The 21,425-nt window shown below is 44.8% G+C and overlaps 2 protein-coding genes across 4 annotated transcripts in view; one reads left to right on the plus strand and one right to left on the minus strand.

Moving 5' to 3' along the window:
• SEC23B (SEC23 homolog B, COPII coat complex component) overlaps nucleotides 1-21,301 on the minus strand; it is a 53,239-nt gene extending 31,938 nt beyond the window's left edge. The window contains exons 1-12 of one of the 3 annotated variants that reach the window (XM_033185503.1): nucleotides 21,144-21,226; nucleotides 20,743-20,851; nucleotides 18,077-18,311; nucleotides 16,248-16,305; nucleotides 11,226-11,312; nucleotides 8,847-9,083; nucleotides 8,468-8,553; nucleotides 7,544-7,688; nucleotides 6,948-7,106; nucleotides 5,892-6,007; nucleotides 2,700-2,823; nucleotides 121-201 (exon numbers count right to left, since the gene is read on the minus strand). In XM_033185503.1, the coding sequence (XP_033041394.1) occupies nucleotides 121-201; nucleotides 2,700-2,823; nucleotides 5,892-6,007; nucleotides 6,948-7,106; nucleotides 7,544-7,688; nucleotides 8,468-8,553; nucleotides 8,847-9,083; nucleotides 11,226-11,312; nucleotides 16,248-16,305; nucleotides 18,077-18,297 (1,314 nt within the window). In that variant the 5' untranslated portion in view covers nucleotides 18,298-18,311; nucleotides 20,743-20,851; nucleotides 21,144-21,226. Of the gene's footprint in view, nucleotides 1-120; nucleotides 202-2,699; nucleotides 2,824-5,891; nucleotides 6,008-6,947; nucleotides 7,107-7,543; nucleotides 7,689-8,467; nucleotides 8,554-8,846; nucleotides 9,084-11,225; nucleotides 11,313-16,247; nucleotides 16,306-18,076; nucleotides 18,312-20,742; nucleotides 20,852-21,143 lie in introns of all 3 variants that reach the window. The other 2 variants (XM_033185502.1, XM_033185501.1) reach the window with 2 other exon arrangements.
• LOC117068406 (60S ribosomal protein L36a-like) lies at nucleotides 15,095-15,514 on the plus strand. Its single transcript, XM_033185504.1, has one exon. The coding sequence runs from the start codon at nucleotides 15,126-15,128 to the stop codon at nucleotides 15,444-15,446; it is 321 nt and encodes a 106-aa protein (XP_033041395.1). The 5' UTR covers nucleotides 15,095-15,125; the 3' UTR covers nucleotides 15,447-15,514.
• Nucleotides 21,302-21,425: the final 124 nt, after the last annotated feature.

A 21,425-nucleotide genomic window follows, 5' to 3' on the forward strand; every position in this document is an offset into this window, starting at 1 on the left:
AGCCCTTCTGTCACTGCAGACACATCCGACAGGTGACACATGTGAGATCACCATGCTCTGACACTTCTGACGGGTTAAATCCAGGGCAGGAGGTAAGGGTGATGGAGTTGTTTTCCTTACATTTTCTGACACACACGGTCCTTTCACATTCAGAGATACGCATGGACCAATGGCTCCTGCAATCTTCAGTTCCCGAGAGGTCTATAACAAATACATAATAGTGTAAAGTTAAAGATCACTTCAATCCACCCTGCTCTCATCATGGCCACAATGAAAGCTTAGAGGAAAAATATAACACTACTATTCTGCCAAGAGAAAACCCCACATGGATCATAACTACCTAGACCTACAAATTTCTCCTCAGCCACTGAGATTAGAACTTTAATAAAATCCGCCCTTAGAAACATGTGAAACAGGTGGCCGGGCGCGGTGGCTCAAGCCTGTAATCCCAGCACTTTGGGAGGCCCAGACGGGCGGATCACGAGGTCAGGAGATCGCGACCCTCCTGGCTAACACGGTGAAACCCCGTCTCTACTAAAAAATACAAAAAACTAGCCGGGCGAGGTGGCGGGCGCCTGTAGCCCCAGCTACTCAGGAGGCTGAGGCAGGAGAATGCCATAAACCCGGGAGGCGGAGCTTGCAGTGAGCTGAGATCCGGCCACTGCACTCCAGCCTGGGCGACAGAGCGAGACTCTGTCTCAAAAAAAAAAAAAAAGAAACATGTGAAACATGAGCATTTTCAACTCTCACAACTTACTTTTTAAACTTTGAAATTACTGTACATGTAGATAACAATTCTAACAATACTACATTCTTTTCCAATCCCTTGTATGAATATATTCACAGTCATGTATATCCATAATTATTTGCGTATTCCTAATCAAAGAACATACTATTTTGTGTTGCTTTAAAAATACTTAATTCATGAACTCCAATATAATGACAAGGCCAACATACTTAGATTTTTAAAATGTGAATTCATTTCAAAAGTCCATCTTTAAAACAAAACCCTCAAACATTTAAGATTATGGTTTAACGTTTAACCTAGAGGATTTAATAATTATCTCTAATTCTCCAAGTAATAATTCCAATTATATCTTCTAATGACGGCCCCCTACCTGCCCGCCAACCTGCGACTCTGCTGCCCAGGCTCAGTGCAGTGGCATGATCACAGCTCACTGCAGCCTCAAACTCCTGGGCACATGTGATTTTCCTGCCTCAGCCTCCTGAGTAGCTGGAACCACAGGTGTGCACCACCGCATGTGGTTAATTTTTTTTTTTTTTCAATCATTTGTAGAGACAGGGTCTTTCTATGTTGCCCAGGCTGGTCTGTAATTCCAGAGCTCATGCAGTCACCCCACCTTGGCCTCCCAAAGTGCTGGAATTAAAGACATGAGCCACCGACATGAGGCCTAACACCCTCTTTTATTTATTTATTTATTTTTTTTGAGGCGGAGTCTCGCTCTGTCGCCCGGACTGGAGTGCAGTGGCCGGATCTCAGCTCACTGCAAGCTCCGCCTCCCGGGTTCACACCATTCTCCTGCCTCAGCCTCCCGAGTAGCTGGGACTACAGGCGCCTGCCACCTCGCCCGGCTAGATTTTGTATTTTTAGTAGAGACGGGGTTTCACCGTGTTAGCCAGGATGGTCTCGATCTCCTGACCTCGTGATCCGCCCGTCTCGGCCTCCCAAAGTGCTGGGATTACAGGCTTGAGCCACCGCGCCCGGCCCTAACACCCTCTTTTAATGTTTTCTCAATGACCTAGAATCAGCTGTATCAGGGCCAGGAGTCCCTACATGGGAAAAAAAAAAAAAATCTCGCTATGCTGTCTTTTTTTTTTTTTGAGACAAAGTTTCACTCTTGTTGTCCAGGTTGGAGTGCAATGGCACGATCTTGGCTCACCGTAATCTCTGCCTCCTGCATAAGAGCAATTCTCCTGCCTCAGCCTCCCAAGTAGCTGGGACTACAGGCACGCACCACCATGCCGACTAGTTTTGTATTTTTAGTAGAGATGGGGTTTCTCCCTGTTGGTCAGACTGGTCTCGAACTCCCAACCTCAGGTGATCCACCCGCCTCAGCCTCCCAAAGTGCTGTGATTACAGGCATGAGCCACTGTGCCCGGCCCAATGCTGTCTATTTTAGGGCACTCTGGCTATTCTTCAGGAAGGCATTAAACATAACCACGGCTCTGTGCAACGCAGTGAGCCATGCTGATGGCTGGGTGGATGCAGACCACTGTGTGGCTGCCCTGTCCTCAGGCCACAGTGCTGCTCATAACACCCACCCTACTTCCTCTTCTATCTCCTACTGCCTTGAAGCAGGGTGGAGCAGAGCCTGCAGGGGAACCAGGCAGCTCGTTACTTAGAACATAAATAAATATATAGGTCATACTCAAGAAGAAAAGTGATAAAGTGAACAACATGCTTTGTAACAGCCATTTGGTTGAGATCCTCTTAATTGGCTTTTACACACCCGTGTCCAGCAGGTGGGGGTTGCCAGAAGTCTGGATATTGATTGAAAATGTAAGAACACTATAGTTCCATTGAAGTTTTAAAAGTATGGCCAGGTACAGTGGCTCATGCCTGTAATCCCAGCACTTTGGGACACTGAGGCAGGAAAATTGCCTGAAGCCAGGAGTTTGAGACCAGCCTGGGCAGTACAGTGAGTCTACATCAAAAAAAAAAAAAAAGTCTACTGTACCTTTACATCCAAAGTAGCACCAAATGCCATTCGGAAATCTCCATTAAAATCTTTATTAAAGATTCTTTGGAATGTCTGCTTGAAGAGAGAAGTGTTGAAAGAATCTCCCATTACCATGTAGCCTCTAGGTAAGAAGAAAAAAATCAAGTGAATATTAGGAAGATTGAAAGCCATTCAGATGCTCCCTCAGTATTTACAAAAAAATTTAAAGAAAAAAAGAAACCAGGTCCCCAAAGGTGCTACTGATTAAATTAAATATAAAAAACAGGCCAGGCACAGTGGCTCACGCCTGTAATCCCAGCACTTTGGAAGGCCGAGGAGGGCGGATCACTTGCGGTCAGGAATTCAAGACCAGCCTAGCCAACATCGTGAAACCCCATCTCTACTAAAAACACAAAAATCAGTAGCCATAATCCCAGCTACTCAGGAGGCTGAGGCAGGAGAATCACTTGAACCCAGGAGGCAGCGGTTGCAGTGAGCCAAGATCGCACCACTGCACTCCAGCCTGGGTGACAGAGCAAGACTGCTTCTTAAAAAAATAATAATAATAAATAAGTAAATAAATAATAAAATAAATAAATTTAAAAAATAAAAACAGCATGTTCAATTCATACTTAGGAAAGAAACTACTTCTAAAGCATTAAACAGAGTAAGAACAAGTCTAATTCCTCTCACAGTTCTTTGGTATGGGAAAATACCCAGGCCTGTGGGAAATCCTTTTCAGGTTAATTTACTGACTCAAAACACTGAATTCTTGACTTGCAAGAATTATTTTTTCCAACTCATGAATATTAACACTAATCCCTTACTGAAGTTAGAGGAAAACATTGTGCAAAATGTCAGCATTTCATGCATTTGGACAGAGAAGCACAGCTTGATGCAAGTTATGCCTCCAAACGTCATTCATAAAACAAGATCTCAGAATCTGGAAGAACACAATAAAGATCATCTGGCCCGGCCATCTCAGAGCGTCTGAACCGTCTAGTGAGGAGTCAGCTATTTGGCACCAAATATCTACCTCTTCCTTAGTTTCCTGGAACAATGACATTTTCCAGCCTGCCTTGCCTGTGGTCATGTGCCTCTGTTGGCATGTGAGTTCTGCCTCTTACTGTGTCCTTTACGTGTGGAGTGTGTTCCTCCAGAAAGAGCAATCCTTCTCTGACCTTTCCTCCTTCCTGCTGCTGTAAATGGCTAGAGCTCCAGCAACTGTCTTGAGCCACCGATGGCTTATGAATGCGGCAAAGCAGCTGAGTAGGAGCCTCAGTCCCTAATGACGATGAAAGCAACATACTAGCCCTGGGCTGCCCACCTCCAGAGAAATAAACTTATTTTGGGTTTTCTGTGACATTCACACAATTCTAATACTAACTCTCAACCAACCCCTCTACAAAATACCTGCCAAGTTACATCCAGACTAGGCTTGAACTCCTCCAGCATCGGGAGCTTCCTCCCCGAGCTGTCCATTCTGTGTTTGAACAGCTCTGTTAAGAAAGGCCCTTCTTATTGAGTGAAATTTCATTTGCCAGCAGCTTCCACCCACTGGTTTGGTTCTAGTTCCACCCTTTGGTCACATACAGAACAAATCAGATTCCTTCACAGGAAAGTCCCTCAACTGTTCAATACAGTTCTCACACCCCACGTGTCTTCAGCTTAATCTTTTCCAGCTCCTTCAATCATTCCTCACATAACAGTTTCCAGGACTCTCCACCACTGCTCTTCTTTGAACATCTCCAGTTCATCTCCTATCGCCCCTTGAAATTGCAATGCTCAGAAAAGAAAACAATATATTTGGATAAGGTGTGACTAGCACCAAAGAAACCAAGAATATGGTCTTCCCTGAAGATAATCTCCTCCTATAGGGCAGCCTAGGATCACCTTGCCTTTGCTGGAAGTCATCCCACACTGTTGGCTCACCTTGAGCTGTACTAACACATGTGTGCACCAGATAGTAATTCTTCACAGAAAAAGTTCACACAAACTCTAGTACACAATCTAAGGATGTTCACAAATACACTAAAGCTTTTCTATGGACATTCTGAGTCAGAACTCCTGGAAGGCCCTGGTTCCAGGAGTTCATACTATTAAATGTGGATTACTGAGATAGCTATATCAGTATCATTTGGGACCCTAATTCTATCACCTAACTCATCTGCTGCGCTCTAGGACAACTCCAGTTGATTCTGGTTCTACCTTCTATTCCCTTTACTCACTGGGGACCAGCAGCATCACCTGGGAGCTTGTTAGAAATGCAGAATCTCAGGCCCTTTCCACAGCTCTATGATGCTTCTCAAACTTCTGTGCATGCAAATCACCTGGGATATTGTTCAAATGCAGGTTCTGATTCAGGTCTAGAGTGAGGCTCAAGATGCTGCATGGTTCTCAAACTCGGCTCTATGTTAGAATCATGGGAGAAACTTTCAAAATGCTGATGCCCAGGCTACACCTCATGCTAACTAAATCAGAATCTCTGAGGACAAGACCTAAAGAAAGAGTAGTTTTTAAAGCTTCCCTGAAGATAACAATAAGTAGCCAGCTTCAGACCAGTGCTCATCAGTGGTTCCTACACTTTCATGTGCCCCAGAATCTCCTAGAGAGCTGTATTCCTGGGGTTTCCGATTCAGGAGGTCCGGGTATGGCCTAGAAATATACAATTCCAATCAGTTCCCAGGAACCCCTAAGGCTGCAGGTCTGGACACCACCACATGTTGAGAACTACTGCTCCACACTCTGGCCTGTGAATTTAATACTGAATTAGGCTCTGCGTCAGTACAGCCTCTAGGTTGAGTGCACTTGGAATTAGCTACAAAGTATGGCCACTTAGCCAGGTCAAGTTTCTCCTAGTTGCTTCAGCATTCAGACCCTGTTTTCCTCACTTCTCAAAAGGAAGTGCCCTGCTGAGGGCCAGATAGTCCATACTGCTTGCTTTCCTGGCCTGGTCTCTGTAAAAGTGTTAACAACTCTAAGGAAGAAATGAAGTTACTCTGAAATGACTTGTTTGTAGTGAATCCTTAAGCCCTCCTACTAATCACTGCTTCCTTCTCCAAGGAGCCCTTCCCAGTCACTGAAACCACAGCCCAGAGCTACCTGAAAGCTTCTCTAAGTTGGCCATGTCCATTCCTATGGCTCCATCACTGATTTCTCTTTCCTTAAAATAACACTCTTACTCTGCCCAGGTTTTTGCTGTTAACATACCCAGTAAGATTTGCACAACATTTCATCTCCAAAAGTCCAGTTTGATCAAGGGCACAAGCATAAATATCAATGCAGTGACCATTTGCAGCTGTTCGATTAGCAAGCATCTCATAGTGCTGTGAAGAGAGGAAAGCTATCGTTAGGGAACAGTGACATTATTCCCAAGGTATACCTGAATACACCAAAGGAGGTAATCAAATATAAAAATACGTAAATCATTTTCTTTTCTCTTTTTGTGACAGAGTCTCTCTCTGTTGCCCAGGCTGGAGTGCAGTGGTGAGATCTCCACCTCATGGGTTCAAGTGATCCTCCTGCCTCAGCCTCCCAAGTAGCTGGGATTAAGAGCATGCGCCACCATCCCCAGCAAATTTTCATAATTTTATTTTTATTTATTTATTTTTTGAGACAGAGTCTCACTCCATCACAGTGGCGCATCTCAGCTCTTTGCAACCTCTGCCTCCCAGGTTCAATGGATTCTCGTGCCTCAGCCTCCTGAGTAGCTGAAATTACAGGCACATGCCACCACACCCAGCTAATTTTTGTATTTTTAGTACAGACGGGGGTTTCGCCATGTTGGCAAGACTGGTCTCAAACTCCTGACCTCAAGTGATCCACCCGCCTTGGCATCGCAAAGTGCTGGGACTACAGGCATGAGCCACCACGCCGGCGTGGTTTTTGTATTTTTAGTAGAGACATGGTTTCACCATGTTGGTTAGGCTGGTCTTGAACTCCTGACCTGAAGTGATCCACTCCCCTTCCAAAGTGCTGGGATTACAGCTGTGAGCCACCAGGCCCAGCCTGGAAATCATTTTCAAAAATATCTGAATAAAACAAAAATATAGTTTTCAATCTCAAAACTCTTTGAGTAGTTTTAAGACTACTCACTCTAATTAAGGTCTGAAAGTAGGAGCCATAATTTAATAGCAGCTAGGATCAGAAAACTGTCTCTGAAACAGCGTCTTGCTGACCATGACACATGACAGCAAAGTAGTTGTCACTCCACAGCAGCCCAAACCTGACAATGGGCTTTCAGAACCCGTACCCAAGAGCACCTACCTTGGTTGCCTTTTTCATGAATCGTGCATTATCTTTCTCAATATCATGCCAAGAACGAATAGGAATCTTTAATTCATCTCCAACCACCATGCCAGGCCCTTGGGTAGGGGGACCTCCAGTAAACAGCATGATCCTCGCTCCCGTGTTTGGAAAAGTGCCCTAAAATAGCAAATGGCAGCATGTTAGAAGTATACAGCCCCACCTCTGAGTATGGTTTCAATTTCCCAATAGAAATACTCCGAAGATGCATTCTCTCCAGCTCTTCTAAAAAGTGTTGATACTGCAGAATGATACAGATGATAATGCAGAAAAGCAGCACTTACCTTCTTCCAACCTGATGGGTTTGCACACTTTTATTAATTCCCTGTGAGTGTTCCCCATTGCTCTAATTCTCAGTTTTTCATGAAAACTTTTGGCATTTTCAAAATGTTAAGGGGCTCCCTCAACGTGAATGATAATGATGCCTGAAATGCTTTCTGATACATTAACACACATGGTTGACTTAGATCACAAGTGATTTTCAAACAAAGCCAACAAATATATTTTCTGAGAGCAAGTTTGTATGATTTGAGAGGTCCTGGTAAATTCCAAATTACCTCCAGCAAGCCAACAGCAATGGACAAAGCAACGCCAGTGGATCGCAAAGGTCTCTTCCCCTGAGTTACTGGCCATGGGTCCCTCTGTAGCTCCCCAAGAAGATCAGTGAGGTTCATATCAATCTTGTGAACAGGCTGCAGAAATCTGCAAGATTTTGAACAGACACATCAACCCAGATTGAATAAAGTACTATGGTCTTCAACACTAGATGCCACACAATTATTGCTCTCCAAGATAATTATTCGGAGTAGTAAATGACTGGTAATTTTTTTCTTCAGAGCTATCTCTCTACTAACACAAAACAATTTAAAGGTGTTTTATTGAGGGATATAAAGCCCAATACTTAGCAATTTAATTATGTTGCATGGAAAAAAAAATTGTCTTGAAAAGGAGCAATTCAGTTTAATTAATTTTTAGGCAGCAAAGAAATCCTAAGGACGTGCCTAACACAAGTTCAGTCTATGTGAGGTCCATTTCCGTGGACCATCGTCATCATTCCTCATCATTCTAATCTGTGCTTCTCTTAAGCCTTGAGAGTAAGAGGTTGTCTTCAGCATGTCGGGCAATGCATTTTATCGAGCTTGTTAGCCCAGTCTAGGGCAGCCCCAGGCACCCAATGGGCTGAGTGAAGTGAATACCCGGTCTTAAGTATGTTTGAGGACACATGAAAGAAGTCTTTTCAGTTTTTCCAGTTTTACTTAAGCATCAAAAAGGACATCAGATGTGGAATGTCTAAGCACAGCAATTGAGCACAGTGGTCTCAAAACCTTTTTGACAAAACACTGAATACTGATTAGGCTTAATCATTTATCTTTTTCTCTCATAATAAGAAAATAAAAGTTCTAATATTTTTCTTTCCTTACTTCCATGGATCATCTGCCTGTCCATCACAGTACATGTAACACTTCATGTTGGGATCTCACCTGGTTGAAGCCAAAGGGTGCTCCTGTGGTTGCACAGGTCGTGCTTGCTGCATGGGCATGGCTGGCTTGGTCAGGCCCAACATATCCTTAAAAAAAAGAGGCCAAAAAGATTCATTTCCAATGACACTAAAAGTGAATGACTAATTTTTAAGAAACGTCCTCAATTGAGTGTGGTGGCACGTGCCTCTAGTCCCACCTACTCAGGAGGCTGAGGTGGGCCAATGGCTTGAGCCCAGGAATTCAAGGCTACAGTGAGCCATGATCACACCACTGAACTCCAGCCTGGGCTACAGGCTCTTTTAAAGAGACTCTAGTCTCTTTAAAAGAAAAGGAAAGAAAAAAGTCCTTGTTCCTGCTCCTGTAAAAGTAAGGTACAAACCTGTATTTGCTTTGCAGTTAAATCCTTGGTCCCTCGGAAGACGTAACTTTTGGAGATTCCTTCACAGCTTAGTTCATGAACCTGCACCATCCTTCCAAATGTGATCAGACCCACCAGAGCATCTGGAGGAAGAAGACTCAGGGACATCTGCAGGGACTCTTTGAGTGCTTGAAGGTCATCTTCCTCCAGGCATGTGTCAACCACATAGAGAAAGATCAGAGGGGACTGAGCACCTCGCTTTGGGCAAAGAAAAACAGCATAATGATCAATATACAAATAGACTTAACCAGCACTTTTTAAGGCAAATTAGGTATGAAAATCGTAAATCTTCATCTATATTTAGTTTTAGGAGATAAGGACATCTACACAAAGCTCTAACTCATTAAATGACTTAGATTCTATTAAATCAAATTAAACATAAAAACTATTTGTATCCAACAACTTACTCAATATTTTTTCATACTTCCTACATGCCAGACATTGTTCCAGGTCCTGGGACACACAGTGAACAGAAAGAACAAAGACTTCTACTTGCCTCAAGGAGCAAGCTTTCTGGAATGGAGAGGTTAAGGGAGACTGCAAACACCAGGAGGACAGGCAGAGGGCAGAGTCAACTGTTAAACACAGAAGCCAGGGCAGACTCATTTAGAAAGCAGCATGTGAGCCGGGTTCATGCCTGTAATCCCAGCACTTTGGGAGGCTACAATGGGAGGATTGCTTAAGCCCAGGAGTTCAAGACCAGCCTGGCGACATGGCAAGACCCTGTCTCTAACAACAAAAAAAAAGCATAAAAATTTAAAAGTTAGTTGGGCATGATGGCACATGCCTGTGGTCCCAGCTACTTGGGAGGCGGAGGCAGGAGGATCCCTTGAGCCCAGGAATTTGAGGCTGCAGTAAACTATGGTTGCACCACTACATACCAGCCTGGGCAACACAGCAAGACCCCATTATAAAAAAAAGAAAAAGAGGGCCAGGTGCAGTGGCTCATGCCTGTAATCCCAGAACTTTGGGAGGCCAAGGTGGGTAGATCACGAGGTCAGGAGTTCAACACTAGCCTGGCCAACATGGTGAAACCTCGCCTCTACTAAAAATACAAAAATTAGCCAGGCATAGTGGGGCTCACCTTGTAATCCCAGCAATTTGGGAGGCTGAGGCAGGAGAATTGCTTGAACCCAGGAGGCAAAGGTTGCAGTGAGCTGAGATCATGCCACTGCACTCCAGCCTGGGCTACCGCACGAGACTGTCTTAAAAAAAAAAAAAAGAAAAAAACGTTTGAGCAAAGCCTGAGGGAGGAGAGGGAAGGAGCACTACAGATACAGGGGAGAGCTCCAGCCTCAGGGAAAAGCTAGAGCAGAGGTCCTCAAGCAGGAGTGTTAGCACATTTGAGGAGAGTCAAGGAGGCCTACTGGGCTGAACGAGGACACTAGCAGATACTGGGGCTGGAGTGGTAACACGCAGGGCTTTGAAAACTGTCTTTTACCCTGCGTAAAGGAAAGCCATTTTCACCACTGAGGTTTTCTGAACAGAGAAGTAACATGATTTGTTTTTAAAGAGTTACTCTGGCTGCTGGGTGAAGAATAATGTATAAATAGGCAATGGTAACATTAGGGAGAACAATTAGGAGATTCAAGTAAGAAAGAGTGGCTGGGCCGGGCGCGGTGGCTCAAGCCTGTAATCCCAGCACTTTGGGAGGCCGAGACGGGCGGATCACAAGGTCAGGAGATCGAGACCATCCTGGCTAATACGGTGAAACCCTGTCTCTACTTAAAAATACAAAAAACTAGCCGGGCGACGAGGCGGGCGCCTGTAGTCCCAGCTCCTAGGGAGGCTGAGGCAGGAGAATGGTGTCAACCCGGGAGGCGGAGCTTGCAGTGAGCTGAGATCCGGCCACTGCACTCCAGCCTGGGTGGCAGAGCAAGACTCCGTCTCAAAAAAAAAAAAAAAAAAAAAAAAAGAGTGGCTGGCCCAGGGCAGTTGGTAGTAGGGAGAGGGGAGTGGGTGGATTCTGGATAAATTTCTAAGACAGAGCCAATGGGATTTTCCAGTGAATTAGATATGGAACATGAAAGAGAGAGGTCAAGGATAAGTCTAAAGTTTTGAAGCTAAACAACTAGATGATGGGGTACGCACCAACTGAGATGGAGAAGGCTACAGAGGACGGGTTTGGAATTTAGTCACTTCTAACTTTTTAGCAGCCTTCTATAATATTAGGACTTGAAAACAATGCCAGTAAATGCACACACATCACACCTAAGGGTTAGGATCCTGCTGTCCTCACAGCTTTAAGTCCTTGGCCAGGTAAGAGACATGGTAGACAAACGATTTCAAGAGAAATTCAATATTGAACATTGCTCATTAAACGCACAACAAAGAAATTACCTGTATCATGTACTCAATTGTAGAAAATTGGGGCATCAATTCAGCAGGCTGATTCACCTCAGATATGCCTCCATAAGCTGGAGGAAACTGAAAAGAAGGAAACAATTTTATTAGGGCTGGCATATCTATATTACACTTTTTATTTTCCACGTGTAAAAATGATGATGCCAAGACAAGGGGAACACTTGAGCCCAGGAGCTTGAGACTAGCTTGGGCAACACTATGAGACCCTGTCTCTATACAAGAAATAAAATAATTAGTTAGGCATGGTGGCTCGTGCCTGTAGTCCAAGCTACTTGGAAGGCTGAGGTGGGAAGATCACTTGGGCCCAGGAGGTTTAGGCTGCAGTGAGTCATGATTGCACTATTGCACTCCAGCCTAGGAAAGAGAGCGAGACCCTGTCTCAAAAAAGAAGAAAAAAATGGTAATGACCACATATTTATTCTGAAAGCACAAAATACAAGACATGTTACAAAAATATAAAAATCAGGCCGGGCGCGGTGGCTCAAGCCTGTAATCCCAGCACTTTGGGAGGCCGAGACGGGCGGATCACGAGGTCAGGAGATCGAGACCATCCTGGCTAACACGGTGAAACCCTGTCTCTACTAAAAATACAAAAACTAGCCGGGCGAGGTGGCGGGCGCCTGTAGTCCCAGCTACTCGGGAGGCTGAGGCAGGAGAATGGCGTAAACCCGGGAGGCGGAGCTTGCAGTGAGCTGAGATCTGGCCACTGCACTCCAGTCCGGGCGACAGAGCGAGACTCCGCCTCAAAAAAAAAAAAAAAAAAATATATATATATATATAAATCAGCATTTAAAACTTCTAACTCTGCCTTATATTTATGTCACTTTCTATCTTCTTTAAAAAATATTTTTTAGAGCAGTTTTAAGTCATTGTTATAACTTCCAAATGTTTAAAAACACACTTTATGTTGCCCAAGCTGGTCTTGAACTCATGGCTTCAAGTGATTTTCTCGCCTCAGCCTCCCAAAGGGCTGGGATTACAGGAATGAGCCACCATGCCTAGTCAAAAACACACAAATGAAAACCATTTCTTAAGTTTTGCCCTGCAAATTAAAGATTGAGATTTCACCTATTTCATCAATAGTCAATAGTCTAAATAAAGCCAAAGACTTTATTTAGGTTTATTATTTTGGCTATTATCAATAAAGTAATACATATGCAATGTAGAAAAATTGGCAAGTCCAGGAAAATAGAAGCAAACAAGGGAGGAAACCTCCAAAAATCCTATCGCCTAGAGGCAGCTACTGTCCATCTCTTGGCATACTTCCTTCCAGACTTAAGCACAGTTGAGAACATCCCATATATACAATGTGGAACTTGTTTTATCCAGTCAACATAACGCCACAGGCATTTTCTTTTGTTTTTAAAACTCTCTGCAAATGTTTTAAATTCACAGCTTGTGGGTTGGTTTATAATCCAAATAGTCTTTAGCTTTACATTAAAAACACAAGTTTAGGTCCATCTCCCCAAGTTGAGCAGATGATCACGCCAGGCCAGTGACCTCAGAGTGACCAAATGTAAGTGCTGCTGAGGAGCTGACAGGCAGCTTTAAGGGGCCTCTGGTTGGGAGAGAGGGGTACAACTGGGCATGCGAGCCCCAGCAGGAATCTCAGTCAGAGCCAGCAGAAGACTCTAGCCCCATCCTGGCCATGACTGCCCACTGGCTGCAGCTCCCAGCAGGGTAAAGCTCGATTGATGACTACAGACACACCAGCCACCTTCCAGCAACCTGGAGAGGCCCTATTCACCCACCCAGTCAGCCAGCTGCACAAAATGGAGCAAAGGAGACCGAGATCACCCTGATCCCTCCATCTCCCAGCTCTATATTCATTTAGAGCTAGAAAACCCCCACACTGTCCAGCTAGGAAGGTTACAAAAGATTATTTCCACTTAGGACACATAGATCTGCAGATCATACTTGTAAACTGGCAGGGGATGATCTCAGGTAAGCATAATCATATCAAATACTTATATGGCACTTAACCATGTGTCAAGCACTGTTCTAAGTCCTTTATACTCACTAACTCAGTTTAATTCTCACAATAATCTCATGAAGTGACTATAGGTATATTATACTATCATCCTAATTTTAAAGACAAGGAAGTGAAGGCACAGGCAGTTGAGTGACCTGCCCAAAGTTACACAGGAAATAAGTGGGAGATCTGAGAGCCAAACCCAGGCAGTCTAGCTATAAATCTCTGGCTCTTTAGCCACTATGCTACCCTGCCTTAGAAGTTTTATAATAAATTATATTAAACAGAGACATTAATCCCAAATGTAATAGGGAGCAGATAGGCTTTTCAGATTTGTATAACTTCGTTTTTTTTACTTTTTTTGAGACGGAGTCTCGCTCTGTCAGCAGGCCGGAGTGCAGTGGCGCGATCTCGGCTCACTGCGAGTTCTGCCTCTTGGGTTCACGCCATTCTCCTGCCTCAGCCTCCCGAGTAGCTGGGACTACAGGTGCCCGCCAGCATGCCCGGCGAATTTTTTGTATTTTTAGTAGAGACGGGGTTTCACCGTGTTAGCCAGGATGGTCTCGATCTCCTGACCTCGTGATCCGCCCGCCTCGTCCTCCCAAAGTGCTAAGATTACAGGCGTGAGCCACCGCGCCCAGCCAAGATTTGTATATACTTCTGAATCTCTCATTAAGATACATTTTGAATGACATTTGCTTATAGTTTCTGAACCTATAGTCAGTCATCAATTGCACACTGTTCTCTTCATCACTAGACTTATGTGCTGTATCTGAGAATGAGTAATTATAATGATGATCAAATATATGAACAAATGCATGTGAGGAGCTTAAGATCTGTTAGAACAGTGTACGCTACACTAGACACAATTTTTTTCTAACAACTTTATTAAGGTATAGTTTACATAAAATTTCACTCGTTTTAAGTGCACAAGTCAAGGATTTTTAGGAAATGTACAGTTGTGCAATAATTACCACAATCCAGTCTTAGAACACTTCCACTACAGGCGGTTACTTTTTTTTTTCTTTTTTTGAGACAGAGTCTCACCCCGTCGCCAGGCTGGAGTGCAGTGGCGCAATCTTGGCTGACTGCAACCTCCACCTCCCAGGTTCAAGCAATTCTCCTGCCTCAGCCTCCTCCCAAGCAGCTGGGATTACAGGGATGCGCCACCATGCCCAGCTAATTTTCTTTTCTTTTTTTTTTTGAGACGGAGTCTTGCTCTGTCACCAGGCTGGAGTGCAGCGGATCTCGGCTCACTGCAACCTCTGCTTCCCAGGTTCAAGTGATTCTCCTGCCTTGGCCTCCCGAGTAGCTTGGACTATAGGTGCCCACCATGCCAGGCTAATTTTTGTATTTTTAGTAGAGAGGGGGTTTCACCATGTTGGCCGGGATGGTCTCGATCTCTTGACCTCGTGATCCACCTGCCTCAGCCTCCCAAAATGCTGGGATTACAGGCACGAGACACCGCGCCTGGCCGCACAGTTATTTTTATAGAGAAGTCTCGGCCGGGCGCGGTGGCTCAAGCCTGTAATCCCAGCACTTTGGGAGGCCGAGACGGGCGGATCACAAGGTCAGGAGATCGAGACCATCATGGCTAACGTGGTGAAACCCCGTCTCTACTAAAAAATACAAAAAAAACTAGCCGGGCGTGGTGGCGGCGCCTGTGGTCCCAGCTACTCCGGAGGCTGAGGCAGGAGAATGGTGGGAACCCGGGGGGCAGAGCTTGCAGTGAGCTGAGATCGGACCACTGCACTCCAGCCTGGGCGACAGAGCGAGACTCCGTCTCAAAAAAAAAAAAAAAAAAAAAGAGAAGTCTCTCTTGTGACTTGTGAGCTCCTTCTAGTTTGGTACTTTAAAAATTTTTTAATCAGCTTTCTTCCCGTGTGGATATCGCTCTTGCAAGCATGGTTAACGTCCCTAAAACCCGCCGGACTTTCTGTAAGAAGTGTGGCAAGCACCAACCTCACAAAGTGACACAGTACAAGAAGGGCAAGGATTCTCTGTATGCCCAGGGAAAGCGGCGCTATGACAGGAAGCAGAGTGGCTATGGTGGGCAAACTAAGCCGATTTTCCGGAAAAAGGCTAAAACTACAAAGAAGATTGTGCTAAGGCTTGAGTGGGTTGAGCCCAACTGCAGATCTAAGAGAATGCTGGCTATTAAAAGATGCAAGCATTTTGAACTGGGAGGAGATAAGAAGAGAAAGGGCCAAGTGATCCAGTTCTAAGTGTCATCTTTTATTATGAAGACAATAAAATCTTGAGTTTATGTTCAGTTCAAAAAAAAAAAAAAAAATTTTAAATCAAAAGAAGCTCAGCACTGATACCTGAACCCTAAAAGTTAGAAAGATCAGAAAATGAAAATTTAGTAATGTACACTATCCAATTAGAATATCCTGAAGTCAAGAGAAATATGAACAACAGGTGCTTTCTTAGGGTCACAGATTCACTGCCTACAGAAAATGTGTAAAAGGGAATTCAGTGAACACCCTGCCCCCAGTCCCAAGCAAATGACAAGGACTCAAGAAAACCGTTCAACAGAATAAACCACAAATGTTCAAATTCAGTACTGTGCTTACCAAAAGCTATCACCCTGAGTTCAGCAGAAACTGCTCACTGCCAGTGTAAACACAAATTCGGCCGGGCGCGGTGGCTCAAGCCTGTAATCCCAGCACTTTGGGAGGCCGAGACGGGCGGATCACAAGGTCAGGAGATGGAGACCATCCTGGCTAACACTGTGAAACCCCGTCTCTACTAAAAAATACAAAAAACTAGCCGGGCGAGGTGGCGGGTGCCTGTAGTCCCAGCTACTCGGGAGGCTGAGGCAGGAGAATGGCGTAAACCCGGGAGGCGGAGTTTGCAGTGAGCTGAGATCCGGCCACTGCACTCCAGCCTGGGCGACAGAGTGAGACTCCGTCTCAAAAAAAAATAAAAAAAAAAAAAAATAAACACAAATTCAACCTAACAACTTTTTTCATAATACAACTAAAATAAAACATACAACACATTTTGTTAAATAATTCACATACCTGATTTCTTTGAAAACAGAAATTACAGGCCCAAAGTTTTGCTCGATAATCAACCTGACTGTGAGAAAGATAAATATTATAAGTAGGTACCACTTTTATTTTTAAGGTAGAAAGCGTTTATTTATAAATTTCAAGTTCACTAAATCACACAAATAAGTGTTTCTATGTGTATGCGTAAGTGAGCACAAGTACGCAAAATGTTCACTGCAGTTAGAATTCTGGCTAAGTACACCAAAATTTCCATCAAACAGCCACAGTGAAGAAATACTAAATCTCTTTTTCTGTTTCTCAATTTCTTAATTTTTTAAATGGCACGATTTATATAAATTATAGGTTATTTCCCTTTTGCCTTTTTTTTTTTTTTTTTTTTTTTTTTTTTTTTTCAGACGGAGTCTGGCTCTGTCTCCCAGGCTGGAGTGCAGTGGCCGGATCTCAGCTCACTGCAAGCTCCACCTCCCGGTTTACGCCATTCTCCTGCCTCAGCCTCCTAAGTAGCTGGGACTACAGGCGCCCGCCACCTCGCCGGCTAGTTTTTGTATTTTTAGTAGAGATGGGGTTTCACCGTGTTAGCCAGGATGGTCTCGATCTCTGACCTTGTGATCCGCCCGTCTCGGCCTCCCAAAGTGCTGGGATTACAGGCTTGAGCCACCGCGCCCGGCCCCCTTTTGCCTTTTATCTTAACATACTCTTCATGTTTTTTCTAACATCTTTATTGTCCAGCTACGTGAAACTACTAAATCCCAACATTAAGAGCACATTTCACACACAGGAAAATGTTTCTAGATTTTAACCTGATTTAGACCACTTGAAGAAAAGTTGGGCAAGCACATTTCACATCCTCGAACTGGTTCAAGATAACGCTTCAGTTACTTTTCCCCTACTTGCTACATGGAGAAAATTAATAACCAGTGACTACGATTTTACATCAGAGCAGGAACACTCATATATGGGCACATTAAATAAAAGCAATGGGAATGAAGTAAAAAATGTTCCCTCATATAAAAATGTTACGACACTCTCCACCTGCTTAAAAATCATTTCAAATAATGTCCACATTTAAAAGAAATAGGTCACTACACACATAAAAATTACACTTAACAAATTGTTAAAAGCTAAAATTTCTTCTGCCTGCTACTTGTCCCTGCCCTATGGCATCACTGTACCAGGGAAGCATGACAAGACAGTCTAAGCTTTCGAATTCTTTTGGGAAATTAAGAGGAATCAATAGTGTATAGTTAAGCCAAAAGCAAACTGATTATCAGCAAAAAAAAAAAAAAAAGTGAATTACAAATCCTCTCCCTCTACCTCTACCTCATTCCTGTAAGATTCCAATTTTATCTGGAATTATCAGGCCAGGGAGATTTCTACTTACTACTTACTACTCACCACAAGAATCATTAAGAGTTTCACAGGCCGGGCGCGGTGGCTCAAGCCTGTAATCCCAGCACTTTGGGAGGCCGAGACGGGCGGATCACGAGGTCAGGAGATCGAGACCATCCTGGCTAATACGGTGAAACCCCGTTTCTACTAAAAAAATACAAAAAACTAGCCGGGCGAGGTGGCGGGCACCTGTAGTCCCAGCTACTCGGGAGGCTGAGGCAGGAGAATGGTGTAAACCCCGGGGGCGGAGCTTGCAGTGAGCTGAGATCGGCCACTGCACTCCAGCCTGGGCGACAGAGCGAGACTCCGTCTCAAAAAAAAAAAAGAGTTTCACTACTGCTCATCACAAATTTGATGACTTGCCCAAATTTAATGACTTTTATGAGCATCACATAAAAGTCATAATATATTGTATTTATCATTTTTACCAGTTTCAAAAGAATACATACCAAAGTGGGTTGAGAACAGCTTTACAAGTTGGCCTGCTGCAAAGCACAGGTTCATATTGTACAGGAGGTAGGTCTGGACGTTCTTTCAAAGGAGTAAGGAGACAAGCCAGGGGTACAACCATTCTTGTAGCCTCCAGCCGGCTGGAAGGCCACACATTCCAACTAAAACGCACACCGTCCCGTTCTTCATTCTGCTGGATGAACTCCAGGTATGTCGCCATAGTCTAAAAGGGAACTGAAGATAAAACGTTAATAACCTTAATGGTATGTGGAATTCTGAACTAAACGTCAAAACAAGAAGATGGGCCACGTAACACAGTGTTACAGTGCTTCTTTTTTTTTAATCCCAGCTCGGCTCACTGCAGCCTCCACCTCCCGGGTTCAACCAATTCTCCTGCCTCAGCCTCCCAATTAGCTGGCATGTGTCAGGGATTACAGGCATGTGTCACCATGGCCGGCTAATTTTTTGTATTTTTAATAGAGGCGGGGTTTCACCATGTTGGCCAGACTGGTCTCAAACTCCTGACCTCAGGTGATCCACCCGCCTCAATCTTCCAAAGTGCTGGGATTACAGGCGTGAGCCACTGTGCCTGGCCCATCTAACACAGTGTTTCTTAAATACTCTGGAAGAAACTGTTGCTGTAGAGTGACAGTATTTTTTTTCCTTCTGATACCCAAAAGTTGGTTAACCACACAGTCATCACTGACCACTGCTCCTTTCTCAACTCTCAAGCACTTAAAAATAAATCAGTGGGAGGTTTACAATCACCTGATCATCTCCAAACTACATGTAGTTAAATACTAGGACTTCAAACCTCCTCACAGATCACACGTCCTATCAGTGAAGCCAATTTTAGCCCCTCGCTCAAGATAAGTCTTGAACCCTGTTCAGCATCCAACTATCTTCCTCTCTAATCTCCTTCCTTTCCTTCTCTATTAAATTTTACATTCCAAGGGATTTTTTTTTTCGGGAGCAGGGCGGAGTGCTCGTTGCCTTCCGTACTTGGTTAACTTTGGAGAAAAGGGCTGGATACTGATCTTCAAGTTTGGTTCATAATGGGAACCAGTTTTGAGCTAAATTATTTCTACTTGGTATTACCACAATTACTATTATGCTGAGTCTCACCAGAACCTCTTTCCTCGCCACGGTTGCTTATGTTCATGCCTCGAAAGGCTGTGGTCAAGGCCAGGCGCCGTAGCTCATGCCTATAATCACAGCACTTTGGGAGGCCAAGACAGGTGGATCACGAGGTCAGGCGTTCAAGACCAGCCTGGCCAACACAGTGAAACCCCATCTCTACTAAAAATACAAAAATTAGCCAGGTGTGGTAGCACGTGCCTGCAGTCCCAGCTACTCGGGAGGCTGAGGCAGGAGAATTGTCTGAACTCCAGAGGCGGAGGTAGCAGTGAGGCGAGACGGTGCCATTGCACAGCCTGGGCGACAGAGCCAGACTCTGTTTAAAAAAAATAAAAATAAAAAAGACTGTGGTCAATAAAACTGTCTTACAGGCTGAACTCTCAAACCCAGATGATCCCAACTTCATTGAGTGCTTATACATCCTGTTCATATCCTAAAATCTAGGGTAACACACAACTAAGCTATTGGGGTTCAAGGGAACAAGCCCCTCAAGAAAAGCAGTAAAAAGGCAAAATAAAGAGTTTATCATATTAAAGTGGCCTCTCGCACCCACTTCCTTCAATATGGATAACAACCATCTCTGTTATTTTGGGAAGTACCAAACTGTAAATAATTTTGATCAAGGCAATAATATTGCATGGCTAGAAAAGCAAATGAATTAGTCTACTACATGGAGCCCAGAACACAACAATTCCAGTGTTTGCTCCAACTGAAACTCTAAGAATGCTATTTCTAGCAACGGCAAGAACCTGAAGAACTGTGTGCATAGGAAGCACTCTGGAGCTTCATGGGAGGCAAAGGGATAACTAAAGTCGGAATGAAAGCAAGTTCTCATATCACAACTCTCAGCAAGTATGTCAGCAGATTTCATTAAATAACCGTCTCTCTCTCAAAAAGTTCTTTATTAAAAGGTACTAGGCGGCCAGGCGCAGTGGCTCATGCCTGTAATCCCAGCACTTTGGGAGACCGAGGCCTGTGGATCACCTGAGGTCAGGAATTCAAGACCAGCCTGGCCAACACGGCAAAACCCCGTCTCTATTAAAAATACAAAAATTAGTTGGGCGTGATGGCAGGCGCCTGTAATCCCAGCTACTCGGGAGGCTGCGGCAGGGAAGATTGTTGACCTCGGGAGGCAGAGAGGTTGCAGTGAGCCAAGATCGCGCCACTGCACTCCAGCCTCGGTGAAAAAAAGAAACTACTGGCTCCACCTAATGGTTTCCAAGTATGTACAGCCTAAGACCTGCTGCTCCCTCCTTTTCCCACTGCCTGGTTCCCTCAACCTTCCAGGGTCTGGATTCTTAGCACTGGACACACAATCCAAGGGGACTACAGAAGGTCCACGAATCCTCCCTCTGAAGTAACGCGCATGACGGAATGTGCCTTTCTTCTACGGAGATGGGTCCGCAGCTTTTAACAAAGTATCAACGGGGAAGGTATCTGAAGAGGTAAATAACTTAAAGTATGAATTAGTGAATGAATGAAAGGCCTGGAAAGATAACAGGAGAATACGCCAAAAAATCTGAATCACCCTTATCTCGCCAACTGGTATCTTCTCAGGACACAGTGACCATGTGTATACAAGAATAAGTGAGGTTTAATCCTTGCAGGGAGTCCAAGGACCTGGGTTCCAGTTCCAGCTGTCATGAAGCAAAAGTCGTTTCACTTGTCTAAGTCTTGAGTTTCTCAACTATAAAACGGGGGTTGGGTCCTTCCAGCTGTGCGCACCCCGCAATTCCGGGGAACCTGGAGCCAGAAATCGGTGCCAGCCTGGGGCGGGATGACACCCTCAGGGGACTCCTGGATCATCGATTCCCCCCGCTACCCCAAACTGTCAAGAAAAGGCCTCATCCCAGAAGCCGCCCACCTTCGCCCCCGGCAGAAACTCATACCCGTGCCCTCGGACCTCAGTCACCTGTGCCCCGCGCTCACCTGGCCGGAACCGCTCACCTAGCTAGAGCCGTCCTCACCCACAGCTGCAACAGCCAGGCCCCGGCTCCCACCGCCAAGTCCAGCTCAGCTCTCAACCGATTGGCCAGGGCCCCAGCGCGTCATGCCACGACGCTGTCCACTGGCCAATCAAAGAGCGCTTCACCGACGGACTGGCGGAAGACAGAGACTCAGAGAAGCCCTGTCACCATCTTGGAACAGGGCAAGACAGGTGTGTATCGCACTTCAAAACCACAGTTCCTCGGAACACGTTTCCACACCCCT

The sequence above is a fragment of the Trachypithecus francoisi genome, unplaced genomic scaffold (assembly GCF_009764315.1).
Source record: "Trachypithecus francoisi isolate TF-2019V2 unplaced genomic scaffold, Tfra_2.0 Lachesis_group21, whole genome shotgun sequence".
In the NCBI taxonomy this organism is placed as follows: Eukaryota; Metazoa; Chordata; class Mammalia; order Primates; family Cercopithecidae; genus Trachypithecus; species Trachypithecus francoisi.

Coding starts and splice junctions, on each gene's coding strand:
- LOC117068406 (XM_033185504.1), top strand. CDS start 15,126: ATGGTTAACGTCCCTAAAACCCGCCGGACTTTCTGTAAGAAGTGTGGC.